General features: G+C 41.3%; 2 protein-coding genes across 2 annotated transcripts; one reads left to right on the top strand and one right to left on the bottom strand.

Annotated features, from left to right (window-relative positions):
- Positions 1–56: 56 nt before the first annotated feature.
- Positions 57–4,832, bottom strand: LOC148176888 (uncharacterized). Its single transcript, XM_088032927.1, has 3 exons — positions 4,657–4,832; positions 926–4,611; positions 57–881 (listed from the first exon to the last, which is right to left on the bottom strand). Exons 1-3 carry the CDS (start codon positions 4,702–4,704, stop codon positions 92–94), a joined length of 4,524 nt encoding a protein of 1,507 aa, XP_087889053.1. The 5' UTR covers positions 4,705–4,832; the 3' UTR covers positions 57–91.
- A 5,829-nt stretch (positions 4,833–10,661) lies between these two features.
- Positions 10,662–14,172, top strand: LOC148176887 (uncharacterized). The gene is made up of 3 exons (XM_088032930.1): positions 10,662–10,778; positions 10,834–10,896; positions 10,959–14,172. The coding sequence occupies exons 1-3, from the start codon at positions 10,761–10,763 to the stop codon at positions 14,070–14,072; spliced, it is 3,195 nt and encodes a 1,064-aa protein (XP_087889056.1). The 5' UTR covers positions 10,662–10,760; the 3' UTR covers positions 14,073–14,172.
- Positions 14,173–14,523: the final 351 nt, after the last annotated feature.

Genomic DNA, 14,523 nt, shown 5'->3' with positions numbered 1-14,523 from the left:
TATTTTAAGTGTTTATTAATACTACTGTTTTCGACAAGATAACGATAAGATAAACAAGACATTCAATCATAAGAAAAACAAATGATAAAATCTATTTATTTTGACACTTCTTCAGATATCTAACAATTTCTCTTCGTCCAGAATCCACGGCGACATCCAGCGCCGTCTTCCCGCAATAATCAACCTTCTCCACATCTGCTCCCATCTTTACCAACACGTCTATCAAATCCGTGCTGTTTCTCTGTGCCGCCAAGTGCAATGCTGTCCTCCCTAAACAATCAACTTCGTCTATAATGTCTCTTTTCCTCTTCACCAAAAAGTCGACCGCCTTCATCCACCCCTTTTGTACCGCCACGTGCAAACAAGTCTCTTTCTTTTTCTGTTTCCGCTCGATGTCAGCGCCGTGTTCTAGCAGCCACTCCAGAAGCTCGACGTGGCCCCCATAAGCCGCGCTGTGAAGAGGAGTCAACCCTTCGCCACTCGTTGTGTTGATATCAACCCCCGCGTTAATAAGGAGCTCGACGATTGCAATGTGGCCTTTATAGGCAGCGCGGTGGATCGGCTCGAGCTTCCACTTGTCGAGAGCCGAGTTCTGGCCTTTGTTGAGGAGCGCTTGGACGACTTGGACGTGGCCACCATGGCAAGCTAGGTGGAGAGGAACTCGACCATCCTTACTAATGGCGGCAGAGTTTGCATTGAGCGAAACAAGAAAACGAACCATTGGAAGATCTCCTCGGAAGCCCGCGATGTGGAGGAGGGTCTCTCCGTGGTGGTTAGTTTCATCGACATCACCACCAGCGCGCAGTAATCTTTTAACAGTATCTAAATCTCCTCGTTGCGCTGCTTGGTGAAGAGCGCTTTCTTTGACTCTGGTGGACTCCCTAAAAGAACAGCTAGAGAAAGAATATTGAAGTTAGCTTCTTACCGCGACAAACACTTCCGCTCCACGTTCTCCAGAACTTCCACGACCTTTTGGTGTTTTCTTTTCAACGCGATGTTCTTCGCGGTGTTACCATCTTCATCTCTCGCGGTAAAATCAGCGTGTTTAACCAAAAACTTGACGACTTCCACGTGTCCTTCGTAAGCAGCGTAATGTAATGCGGTTCTTTGGTACTTCTCCGTGGCTCCTACCTCAGCCCCACGTCCCACCAAAGCTCTCACGGTGGTGTGATGCCCCATTTCCGCCGCGCGGTGAAGAGAAGTTGCTCTGTCAATAGTCTGCGCGTGGATGTTTGCTCCATGGTCTAACAAATAATTCACAATTTCCGTTCTTCCACTATAAGCAGCTTTCAGAAGAGGAGTTTTATGCTGCACGTCTTCAGCATCAACTTTTGCTCTTTTCTTCACTAGGAGCTTTACCACGCTGTAGTTACCCATTTTGGCTGCTAGATGTAGAGGAGTACGAGCGAGTGCGTCTTCAGGATCGACCTCAACACCGTGATCTAGTAGCAAGTTTACACTTTGAAGAGATCCGGAGATGGAAGCTTCGTGAAGAGGCGTCCACTTTTGGAAATCTACTCGAGTTAGGTTCAGATCATGCGAAATTAGAAGTTTAAGAACATCATCTTGGTGGTGCATAATAGCGAGGTGGAGGAGAGGTTTCCGGACGTGGAGGTGCTCCAATTCTTCCAAACCCACGTTCTTTAGGACGACTTCCAGAAGATTAACGTAGCCCATGGTGGCGCAGTGGTAAGTTAACGAGAAAAGATGCAGACGGTTTGTCGCCAACCATTTCCATTGGAGTTTTTCTGTCTTGGACATCTCCTCCAGGGCTCCGAGGCATAAGCTCGCGTCGGCGTATTCAAAACTGTTCCACCCAAGCAAAGTGTCTTTCTCAGAAGGCTTAGCACCGTGATCCAGAAGACACTTTAGCACCTCTTCCATTTTACCCGAAGCTCTTTCCCGCTTTTTGTCCTGGTGCTGGTAAAGAACTTGATGTTTTAAGCAGTAAGATGCCGCAACGTGAAGAGCCGTTCGTCCTCCTCCGTCAGTGTTACTCTCTCTAAGACTCCTAACCTTGACCAGGTCTTCTTCTAAGACCGCGACATGAAGAGGACACCCTTCTGCCAATCTCGCATCAAAGAATCTCTTAATTCCTTCGTACTCCCTCCGGAAGATAAATCCGAGCTCTTCGACAGGAACCTCTTCGAAATTATTGCTCAACCACATAGCCGCGAAGTACTCCCCAAAAGTCCGGTGACTAAACGTAAAGGTACCATTGGTAACCTTAAGGAAGTTTAAGTAGTCTCCGTTTCTTCTCACTGACTCCACGAAGGTTTTATCCACTTTGAGACCAAGCTTGGCGAAGAGATCCGGTTCCAAGCAAGTTTGCAAAGCTGCCAGTTGGTACCCTTTAAAGTAGTAGTTCTTGAAGCCTTCAATGACTACGCCGACGTTGCTCAATCTGGTAATCCCAGTCTTGGTCAAGTTGTGATGGAGTTGGCCTTCGATGAAGCTGTAGTAAAGTTGATTTAACGTCACCTCCCAGTTGGCAAAGTCCCTCGTAAAGTTATCGGTGAGGATGTACAAAATGAGGGGGAGTTTCAAGATATCGTCGGGTTTCTTCTTGTTGAAGAGCTTCTCCAGAAGTTGGTTGATGATATCTTTCTTGACGTGGGCGCTTTTCAATCTGTTAGTCACGTATTTGCACTGGTCTTCATAAGTTAGATCTTCGATAACGTAAATGTTGGTGATCTCCAAAGCTTCTTCGACAAACTCTGACAGTGTCGTCGTGCAAGAGATCCAAACTCTGAAGCCTTTTTGTGATATCTTCTTGATGGTACCAAGAGCGGTGTTGAAAACGGTACTGCTGAGTTCGTTGAACCCATCGAAGAGAAAAATGATGTTTTTCAGAGACAAGAAGTAGTCACAGATACGTTGATCCAGCTCCTGGCTTTGCCTTAAAAATTCTCTTAACATTTTATCAACGTCGGAGTCCCATTGTGGTACCTGCTGAAGAGCAACTGTGGTTACCCAGTACTTCAATGGACACCTCAACGCGAGGTACTTCAAGAAGGTTGTTTTACCAATTCCTGAGTCTCCACTGACCATGGCAAGATCGTTATCAAAGATGGTTGCCTCTTCTGGGTTTACCACGTTTTCCAACCATTGCAAAGTACCATTATGGGTCACCTTAAGATGAAAATAATTGTCGTGGTTCGGAAGTTCCTCGTCAGTCAAGATGATGCTCTTTTGGTGTCGATTTAGACGAAGAAGATGTTGAAAGTTTTTAGAAGCTCCTCCACAATGTACGACTGTTGTTTTCTGAGCACTTAAAACTTTGACCATCTCCGGAGTGAGATCGCGTCGTCGCAGAGTCCGAGGGATGAAAAACTCCGGAAAGTTTTCGCACTTTTTCCCGACCAGGAGGTCGCCTTTAAGGAACTGGAAGATCTCCGTTGGGGTTAGAAGATGGTCGATATTGACTTCCTGGACCTGGAGATCTTTAATACTTTTAGTTTCACGGCCTTGAAGGGAGATTCTGAAAGATTCGATGATACTCCTGTAGAGGTGTTCTTCCGTGGACAAGTCGCGAAGACTCAGCTGATGGTGCTGAAGACTCCCAACCAACACCACCGTCACTTTATCCTCCAGAGTCGCAAGCAGGTTCTTCACAACCTCCATGAGCTTCTCACTGGCCTCAGTAACGTAAAGAAAGAGCGGCTTGCCCATCACCAAGCTCAAAACTGAAGGACCCACAGCTGTGGTCATATTTTCATTCTTACAGAGAAACTTGAGGTCGCGAGCCACGGCCGTGTATTTGCCGACGTTTTCTGTGATGACACTTTTCCAGAAGGTTTCCACGAAGCGCCTGGGGATGTTCAAAACAGCGAAATTAAGCATCTTAAGAGCACGTTCCACCAAGTTGATCTTGGGGTCGGTGGTGAAGACCACCGGACATGAGATGGTAGTACCAGCGACCAAAAACCTGACCAAATTCAACACGACCTCGCTTCTGGTAATTCTCGTAGAGGTGTAACAATTGTTGCGCAATCTCTGGAAGAAGTTGATGTAGCAAATGGCTGTTTGTTCATCCGAGTTGAACTTGTCGACAAAGGTCTTGATGATAGTACCATCAATGTCGGAGACTTTTTTCTGCGCGGAGATGAGGAAGAAGTTGTTCCAAAAGCTACCACTGTTCTTGGTTTTGAACTGGTAGATTCCCTCAACATTGAAGAGATCGGTGAAGAACGGTCGGCGAACCTCCCTGATTTCGTAGTGGGGTACCGCTTCCATTTTCAAGAACTTCACATTTGTGAACAGAATGAACTTGTACTTCTCCTGGACTTCTGCAGGCTCTTGGTCGTACGCTTTGTGGTAGCTGGCGATGTTATAACTCTTCGCCTTGTTTCTACTATCAGTTCTGTGGAACTCTTCCGGTGCGTTGAGGACATCTCTCCCCGTCTCTCTGTGCTTCAATTGAATAGCAAAGTGCTCTTCACTATTTGTGGTAACAACCGAGACAACCAAGTCGTCGAACTTCCGGAAGCTGTTGGAGTTCAGTGTTAGGAAGAAGTTCTTCACGTTTGGGTCCAGGAGGAGTTCCAGCGCGAAGTACGCAGGGACGAGTTTTTCGTATTCGTACCCTTCGTTGACGATTCCACATTTTAACTACAAGAAAATATACAAAAAGGGAGATTTTTAAGCAATACGCACCTGTTTTTGGCTGTTTATTTTGGTGCGAGCGTGTTTCACCGTCGGCATTTAAACAGGTTCAGAGATCGAAGGTGTTATCAGCAGCATTAGACGTTTTTATCAGCGGTTTTTAGATATCGTAATAATTGTATTTGTGACATTATCAATGTGACGGAAATATTGGAATAAATTATAATGAAAAGCAACATATTTTGGTTTAATCGTTTAAACCTGTGGATTTTCCTTATGATTTGCTTTGGATAGACTTAATACCATATGGTTTCTACCTGTTTATTTGGAACTGCGTTGGAAACAAAAAATGAGAAGATGTATGGCGTAATGTAACATAACCTCACCTTTTTGACTGTTATTTGAATGAATATTCAATACAAGACGTACGTTTCGTTTTCCGCGGCACACTGTATGGAATGTTAATTTGATTTTTAGATTCTACCCAGAAGTTGATGACGTGCAATATATTTAAACATTTTTTTTTAAATTGCAGGTAAGTAGATAACGCAGTAATTTCGAAGATCAATAATAGAATTTTTGTTTGTTGGAATGATAACCGAAAATCCTCTCACTGGTTAGATAACACTTTCTTTTGTTTGCACACCTTTTGATTGATTTATCACCTCCTTTGAAATAATTCGTACTTTGGAACTTGATGCTTTAAATACCTCTTTTTTTTTAATTAAACTATGTAATAATAGTTTGTACATAAAATATCCCAGGAAAACTTTAAAAATTTAAAAATTTTAAAACTGTGGAACCGTTAGGTTGTTAAAGTAGTAGCACTGCCATATTTAAAACTTTGTATTTACTAAGGATTTGAAAAATTCAAGTTTAATTTAAATTCAAATGTATTTCAGCAACTGTCCCTCTCAATCGGCAATGTGAATTTTTGCGCTCGTGATACACTAATAACTATTGCGACATTATCAATGTAAGGTAAACATTGAAATCAATTACTCCATGGGAAAGCAACATATTATTTTGGTTTAATCTTTCAAATCAGTGAATCTTACGTTTGTTTTGGATAATTTTAATACCATATGGTCCAAAATGGGGTTAGAAAATTAATCCAAGACGTATGTTTTGTTTTCCGAGGCACACCACACAGATTATTTATTCTATTTTTAGATTGTAGTCAGAAACCGATGGCATGCAATATTTGTAGACGATTTTATAAATAACAGGTATTTAGATAGCGCAATAAGTTCCAACATCAATAACAATTTGGGTTCATTGGTATGATTACCGAAAATCTCCTCACTGATTAGATGACATTTCCTTTTGTTTGCGCACCTTTTAATTGATTTATCACTTTTAGTATTTATAAACTTAAACCTTCTTATAGCTTACATTTTTTTTAAAAGTTAACTTAAAACTATATAAAATTTTGATAAAAGTTCAGCTCAATAGTTTGGTCATGACTTCACCAAAAGATGACGACTTCAGCAAAGAAGGTCTGTATATCTTCATATTAACAAATTTCTAAAAAACAATTTTAGCCAAAAACGGGCGTCATCAACAAAGGCTACCAGTACGAACGACTAGTCCCTGCGTACCTTGCCCTAAAACTTGTCCTTGATAAAACTATCAAGTCTTTCACACTTGGTTTAAATTCCAGTTCTTATGGCAAATTCGACGACTTGTCAATTATTACAGTAAACAAAGAAGGCACCGAAGAGCACCTCGAGGTTCAACTCAAGCACCGAGAGAAAAATCACGATGAACTGGAAGCACAAAAAGCGTTCTGTGAACAAAATTCAAAGAGCTTCAACATTTCGAAGTATCTGGAAAGCTTCAACAAGGAGAATAAGCATGTACAGGATGAAAATCACAAGATTGTTTTGTTTACCAACGCGCGGTTCCTTAATACTGATAAAATAAGCAAGTACGAAGTGAGAAAATCTCAGGCAGAATTTAGCACCGATTTCTTCAATGTAGATGACACTTTTCGGTTTAAACCAAAAGATTCTGATAGTTCTGTTTTTTGGGATAAGTTCTTTCTGATTTCCGCCCAGAAGAACGTCGACGATATGAAGACAGCCATCATTAATATTTTCCAAAACGAGTTGATTTCTGATGAGAAGGTTGCTGTTACTTACATTCATTTTTTCACGGAGTTGCATGATAACTCATATACTGATACAAAAATTGGCAGAGATGCAGTGGTGTTAACTCTGGCGAGACTGCTGGTAACGGAAAACATTGTTAATCTTGGGCCTTCTGAGATTTCTGATCCGAAAACTGAATTAATTGAACAAGCTGTGATGAAGTTTGATATTACTGTCGTGGACCAAACCTGTATCACTCTTGAGTTCTTGAAGAAAAACTGGAAGAGTCGTTTAGAGGACTACCAAAATTTGACCGATAAAGCTCAAAAGCTCAAACTCATCAAAGACTCTCATATTTCTCCCCAAGTTGCTGCGTTCCTTCACCAAAAGCCCCTGTTTCTTAACATCACAGACAAGTCAGAAAAGACCATCAAAGTTGTAATTGAACTACTCTCAACTTTGAAGGAACGACCCAGCTTGATTCTTCTTGGAAAAAGCTCGCTGTATCATTTGAACTCTTTTAGAAGCCTTCGCGACTTAAAGAGACTAGACCACGACCTCTATGGAAGCTTTATCGAGACATTTAAGATCTCTCTGCAAGGGCGCCAACCCAAAAAACTTACTTCTTTTGATCATCTTCTAACACCAAATGAAATATTCCAGTTACTTGACGTCTTGGTCATCGGAACAAAGTTAGAAGAGCTACCAAAAGTATACATTCCTAGGAAGTTGCTCAGGTCCAATATCACCATAGATGGGTTGGATACCATGACTTGTACGACGATGGTACACTGTGGTGGGTATTCCCAAGACTTCAGGAAAGCGTTGGAAAAGAACAAATTCCCTCACAAGATTTTTTTCTTCACCGACCAGGAACCAAAGGTTGCTCCCGTCCTGGTTTTAACAGACAATGACAATATCACCAAAGACCAAAAGGCCTTTCAACACTTAAAGCTCAAAAAAGTAACTTCCTTGGAGTGGATGGAAAAAGAAGTCGATTTGATGTCTCTCGATCTCTACCGCAGTGACGTTACAGTTTTGACCGGCGTTTCCGGAAGTGGTAAGACTACTGTGATGAAGAAACTGGCCTTGGAGTGTCCCAGCGACTTCTGGGTGGTCCGCGCATCCCTCCAGCAAATCAAATCTGTTTTCAAAAATCCGGAAAACGTTCTAAACCAACTCCTGGAACCAACCAAAAAAGACAAAACTGGAGAAAAATTTTGTAACCATTTTGTTACCATCAAAAAGGTCATCTTCTTCTTCGATGGACTCAACGAGCTTAGTCAAAGTTGTATAACATCGTCTCTTGAAGTTTTTGAGCGATTATCAAAAGAAGGGTACACAATTTGGGTGTCTTGTACGAAGCCGGAACTAGTTCAGAAGCCCTTGAAGGTATCTGCCTCTTTCATCGTTGGAGATTTAACGCGACACGATCAAGAGACTTACATAAAGAAAAAACTAGGAAAGGAAGTTCAACAGAAGCTCCTTGGTGATGGTGTTCTGAAAATACCGTTGATTCTGTACATTTTCACCGAGGTTCTGGGCAAGAACGAAGACGTTGGAATCTTATCTTTGGACCAACTGTACGATCGTTTCTTCGAAGGTAAAATCCAACACAATCTTGACAAGATAGGGTGTGCTCATTATGAAGACCTCAAAGATATTATTGACGGATTTAGAGACTTTCAAATTTCTGGGTACCAAATTGCGGCTCTTAAAACATGTCTACCATCTGAGATCCAGTTGGATGTTAAAATGAACCCGCGTTTCTATAACAGGGTGAAAAACAGAGACTTCTTGGAGTTCCTAAAAATCCATGACGACGACTCTTTCAGTTTCAGTCACCAGTCTTTTGGAGACTACTTTGCTGCGTTGTGGCTAAGTGAAAACATCCACGAGGTACCGCCCGAACATCGTGGATTTATTTTCAGCAGTCGCCACGAAGGAATACGCAGATTTTTCGACGCGATGTTGGCTACTGGTAATCCTTTACATCTGGCGGTTCTTGAGGGGGATCTAGAAGGTGTTAGGAAGAACAAACTGCTCTTTAATGAGAAGGATGAAGGCGGAAGGACCGCTCTTCACTTGGCTGCGTCTCTTAAGTACAAGCACAAGAATTTAGAAGGCACAAGATTGAAGATATTGAACATTTTGTTGGATCTCGGAGCGAATCCTTTGGCACAAGACGAGCTGTTCCATTGGAACTGTTTTGAGTACGCGGATGCTGCGTCGTGTCTTTCTTCACTGGAGGAAATGTCAAAGGTGGAGCCTCTGGAATGGAAGTATTTGAAGACCTATCATGATCGTCTTCAATTTTTGTGCCACTGCATTATCACAACGGGTTGCATCAACGTATTGAAACTTGTACTTGAAATCCATGGTCTGCCTCAAGATGAGTGTTTCCTCCACATGGCTCTTGAGCAAAATTAAGAAAAAGTCGCAAAGTTGTTTATTGACAACGGAGCTAATTTGACAAAAACTGATGGTCTTCAACAGACACCTCTTCACAAAGCTTCCATGTTTGGGTTAATCAACACTGTTGAGCTTCTGGTAAACAAAGACGTTCCCGTGGATCCTCAGGACGTTTTAGGACGAACTCCTCTTCACCTGTCCGCGAAATTTGGTCACAAGTCTGTAGTTGCGACGCTGTTAAAAAAAGGAGCAACAATAGACTCTGTCGACCATGAGAAAAAGACCGCTTTACACAAGGCCGCTTACATGGGAAACACGGAAATTGTTGAGTTCTTATGTGAGGAGGGTGCTAACATCAACGCGCGTACCATCAAAGAGAAAACAGCTCTTCACAGAGCTGCAGAAATGGGACACGGCGCCACTGTTAAGTTTCTGGTTGAGCATCAAGCGGCAAAAAATGAAGTAGACCGCTCAAAAAGAACACCTTTACACTACGCAGCCATCGAAGGCCACTTAGAAATTGTTAAGTATTTGGTCAGTGAGGGTGTTGATGTCTTTGCGAAAGACGACGATCAGAAGTCTCCCATGGACTTGGCCACCAACAGAGGTCATAAAAAGATCGTCGAGGTGTTAATACAAGCTGAAAGAAAGGGTACTCCTATTGTTACGGCAAAGAGAATAGTGACTCTGCATCAAGCAGCTGAAGACGGTGATTTATCGAAAATTAAGGATCTTCTTCGACGCGGTGCTGACTCTACCGCCATCGATTCCGACTATCGGGTCCCTCTTCATTACGCTTGTCAACGTGGTCATCGCAACATCGTCAAAGAACTCTTGAATCGTGGTCAAAACGAAGCTGTCGACATATGGGGATTCACACCTCTTCACCGAGCCGCTTATAAAGGTCATCTTGACATTGTAAAGCTTTTAGTTGAAGCAGAAGTTGATGTTAACGCCGTCAACGATTTGGGTCGCACACCCTTGATGAGTGCCGCCACTGGAGGTCACAACAATATAATCGAGTACTTGATTTCAAAAGGCGCGGATGTTAAGAAAACATGCAACAAAGGAAACAACTGTCTCCATATTGCAGTTCAGAAAAATATCACTAAAACTGTTGAGTTCTTAGTAGAGACGCAGAAGGAGCTGCTCGATGAAATTGATTTAACTGGAAAACCGGCGTTGTTTTATGCGGTTGAAAGAGGGGCAAAAGAACTTGTGGAGATTCTGGTAAAAAGAGGGGCTCAGGTTAGTTGGGGGAGCGAGACGGCGATGGAAGTGGCGGAGCGAAATCAGACAGAAGAGGTGGTCGAAGTCTTGAAAAAATGGCAACAAAGAGAGTATTGATAGTTATCTTGTTTATCTTATCATTGTTATTACCGATTAACTTAAAATAGAACTGATTATGACGAGTTGTTTTTCCTGTTAGATGACGGATGCTTAGGCTTAATATTGCAATTTGCAACAGATTATTTAAAGCTAGATAAGAGTTCAAGTTCAGAGCTATTCTTTGTTCGTGATCAAATTGATAGTTCAGTGCACCTAATATCTAAAGAATCTTCAGATAAGATCAGTTGAAATCAAAATGTGAGTGCGACAATATTGAAAAATGTCTTCGCAGTTTTGACGACATTTCTAATAATTCTGAATATGGAACAATCAAAGAAGGTAAGAACCATTCAATATCAGTCAAAAATTTTCTTTTGAATTATATCTCATTTAGACAATGCCGATAAATCAATTCGGAGATCAAAAGGCCATAAAGGAACTTCAACCATCAAAACAAGTATGAATTTTTGCCATAGAAACATTATCAATTAGCATACTGATAAATTGATTGCCTTTTAGCATAAAAGCGGGACCGTCAACCAAGGCTATGAGTACGAAAAACTTGTCCCAGCCCTTCTGGCTTTACAACTGCTTTTCCACAAAGACGTGAAATACTTCTCTTTCAATATAAACTCCCGCGGATTTAATAAATTCGACGATTTGCACATAGATATAGAGTACCAAAACGGCTCTGAAGAAAAGTTTGCAGTTCAGCTAAAGCATCGAGAAAAAGGAAATGACCAGAAGGAAGCAAAGACGGAGTTTTCTAAGAAACAGACAGGGAAAAATAATTTTTGCATAGAGGAGTACTACAACGCATATAATAAGAACAGTGAAGAACTAAAAAAGTATATCATGATTCTTTTTACCAACGTCAAATTTGAGGATATTGAAAGTGTTAAAGAGTACAAAGTGCTGAAAGCAACGTCACCTCTTCCAGTTGTATCAGAGAAGGAAGAAGTGTATCAGTTCAAGAAATCCAATTTTGACAAAACTTTTGAAAATAAGTTTTACATCATGTCGGCACAGAAAGATGTGACTGAGACAACCGAAGCTATAATATCACTATTTGAAGAGAAATTGTTTTCTGAGGTAAACAACGCGATCTGTTATATCAACTTCTTCCAACAGTTGCGCAACGAGAATTATGAAGACACAAATATCAACAGGGACCAAGTTATCTTAATCCTAACGAAAATCGTCCTATCATCTTATCTTATCAAATCTATAGAAATCGGAGACAACATAAATGGCACTTTGATCGAAGATGTTATAAAAACCTTTGATTTGACAATTTTGTCTGAAACTACAAAAAAGGATACTGAAAGTAAACTGAAATACATTTATTCTTTGGATTCGGAGTCCGAATCAGATCTAATCCAACTAGGCAAGGAATATAAATTCCTCCAAAAGAGTGACACCCGAAAAAAAGACTTGGTTGAAGTTGTTTGGTTTTTAAAGAAGAAGCTTCTTTTTCTTCATTACAAAAAAAAATCAGAGAAGCTCATTGCCGCAATAACTACCATCTTAAAAACCCTTCAGAATAACAAACTAAGTCTAGTTCTAGTTGAAAAAGACGCGCACATAGAGTGTCTCAAAGAATGGAAGATATTTCGCAATCTTGCAGATCTACAAGACAGTGAAGATTTGTACAAAAAGATAACCCAAGAATTTAAGATTTCGTTCCAAGGACGTGAAGCCAGAACCCTCCAGTGTTTAAAGAAAGATTTTGGTTTAAACTTGGACTCTGTCGTGACGCCAGACGACATCTTCTCCTTCTTAGAAGGTGACTTCTCAATAGGTACCAAAATTGAAGAAGGATTTGAAATAGTCATTCCGATGACTCTACTAAGGTCGAATGTTCCTATCAATCGGCTGAAGAACGTCTGCGAACAGAAAACAACAGTGGTCCACTGTGACGGCAAATCGGAGGAGCTCTTCGACTTATTGAAGAAAGAAGATTTCGGATTTAAGATCCTTCGATCTGAAAATGCCGCTGCTAAAGTTGAAGGCTCAGTTTTAGTCTTGACTGACCACCCAGAAATTACCAACGTCTCCTACCATCACTTGAAGCTCAGAGACGAGAGTTTAGAGTGGTTTGAAGAAGTGGTCAATCCGAAGATTCCTTCAGCTATCAAAGGTAATGTCAACCTCATTAGCAGCAAACCTGGCAGTGGTAAAACAACAATCTTGAAGATCATGGCCAATAACTACCTTCCCAACCTTTGGACTCAATTCGTTTCTCTACAAAAAATAGGTCCACATCTCCAGAAGCTGGCTAAATTTGAAGTAAAGGAACTTGTTCAACAGCTTTTGGATGTCAAGGCTACCAACCATCGGCACGATCGGTTTTGTCGATACTTCTTGGAGGAAAAACGAGTGGTTTTTATGTTTGATGGATTGAACGAACTGAATCGAGGTGGATTTAGTGATGCTCAAACTATAATCAAAAAAATCTTTAAAGGGTATAAGGTTTGGATTTCTTGTACCAAGGAACTGGAGAAGCAAATTGAAAAAACATTTGAAATACCATACTTGTACACAGTAAAAGATGTGGAAATTGAAGATCAGAAGAAGTACATCAAGAGAAGGTTGAAAAATATTGATGAAAATAAAGTTGAGGAAATTATCAACAAGCTGCCGCACAGCGACATTCTTAAAATACCTTTAAATTTGTACATTTTGACTGAGACAATTCGATACAGTAATTTGGACATCCAACTCAACTTAAATCGGTTGTACGCTAACTTTATTGAAATGAAGATAATGTTTAATTTCGACAACAAAGAGAACGCTAATTTAAAGTGGATCGTAGATCAATTCAAATACTACTATTGTAAGCAGTACCAAATCGCAGCTGTTCAAACTTGCTTAGAAGAAGATATTTTCAAAAAACTTTGCGTCAAAGTAGACAAACGTTTTATTCAAGAGATCAAAGATCAAACCGACAAGCTGGGGCTTTTGACAATCAGAAAAGACAACACGTTTGCCTTCAGTCATCACACTTTCACCGAGTACCTAGCAGCGATGTGGATAATTGCTAATTTTGAAGACTTTCCGGAAGAAGACAGACGATTTATTTTTAAATCAAAGTATACAGGAATCAGAAAGTTTTTTGACTACGAGTTAGCCACAGGTCATGACTTACATCTTGCGGTGTTGGATCAAAACCTAGAAAAAGTTCAGACGCTCGCACCTAAACTTTCACATTTCCGAGACGAAGCTGGACGAACTGCTCTTCATCTCTCAGCGTCCCTGGGGCGGAAAATCGATGTCCGGAAGACCAATCTGAAATATTCCCGTCATTCTAACGACAGTGACATCACTCAAGAGAAGATCTTCAAGTGCTTGCTGAACACGACCAAGGAACTCTACACCAAAGATAAATTCTTCAAGTGGAACCCTTTCGAGTACGCGGACGCTTCCATGTGCTTGTTTTCCTTGGAGGAGCTCTCAAAACGGACGACTCTCCACTGGTCCGAAGTCAAACAGTTTTCCTCTCATCTTAAAGCGTGGTCTTACCAATGCGCCAAAAACGGTTGCATCAATTTGTTAAAAGACATCGTGGCTGAGAAAGATTTCATGGCCCTGGAGGAGCTCCACGAGCAGCCTCTTCTCTTCACTGCCATATAGAGAACCACCAAGACGAAATCGCCATGTATTTAATCGAGCATGGAAACGTTTTCTCTAAAGTGGACTCTCAGAGCAAGACAGCTCTGCACGTTGCTGCCATTTGTGGAAATCTGAAGACTGCTCAGTTGTTGGTCGAGAAAAAGTCTAAGATTGAAGCGCGGGATGCAACTGAAGGAACTCCTCTACACTACGCTGCGAAAATGGGACATCTACTTCTGGTGAAATTTCTCCTTGAAAAAGGGGCCCCCATTGATGCTAAAGACAGGGAGAAAAAGACTCCTTTTCACAAAGCTGCCAACACAGGAAAAGAACACGTTGTAGAGTTTTTGTTGAAAAAAGGTGCTGACATTACTGCCGTGACTTCCAATGGGCGCACGTCTCTACACCGAGCTGCAGAAGCCGGGCATATAAATACCATCAAAATCTTGATGGAGCATGGTATCGATAAAGA

Source organism: Gnatocerus cornutus, chromosome 3 (assembly GCF_029298725.1).
Source record: "Gnatocerus cornutus isolate USDA-ARS CGAHR chromosome 3, icGnaCorn1.1, whole genome shotgun sequence".
Lineage (NCBI taxonomy): Eukaryota > Metazoa > Arthropoda > Insecta > Coleoptera > Tenebrionidae > Gnatocerus > Gnatocerus cornutus.
This window is presented reverse-complemented; position numbering and strand designations above follow the sequence as displayed.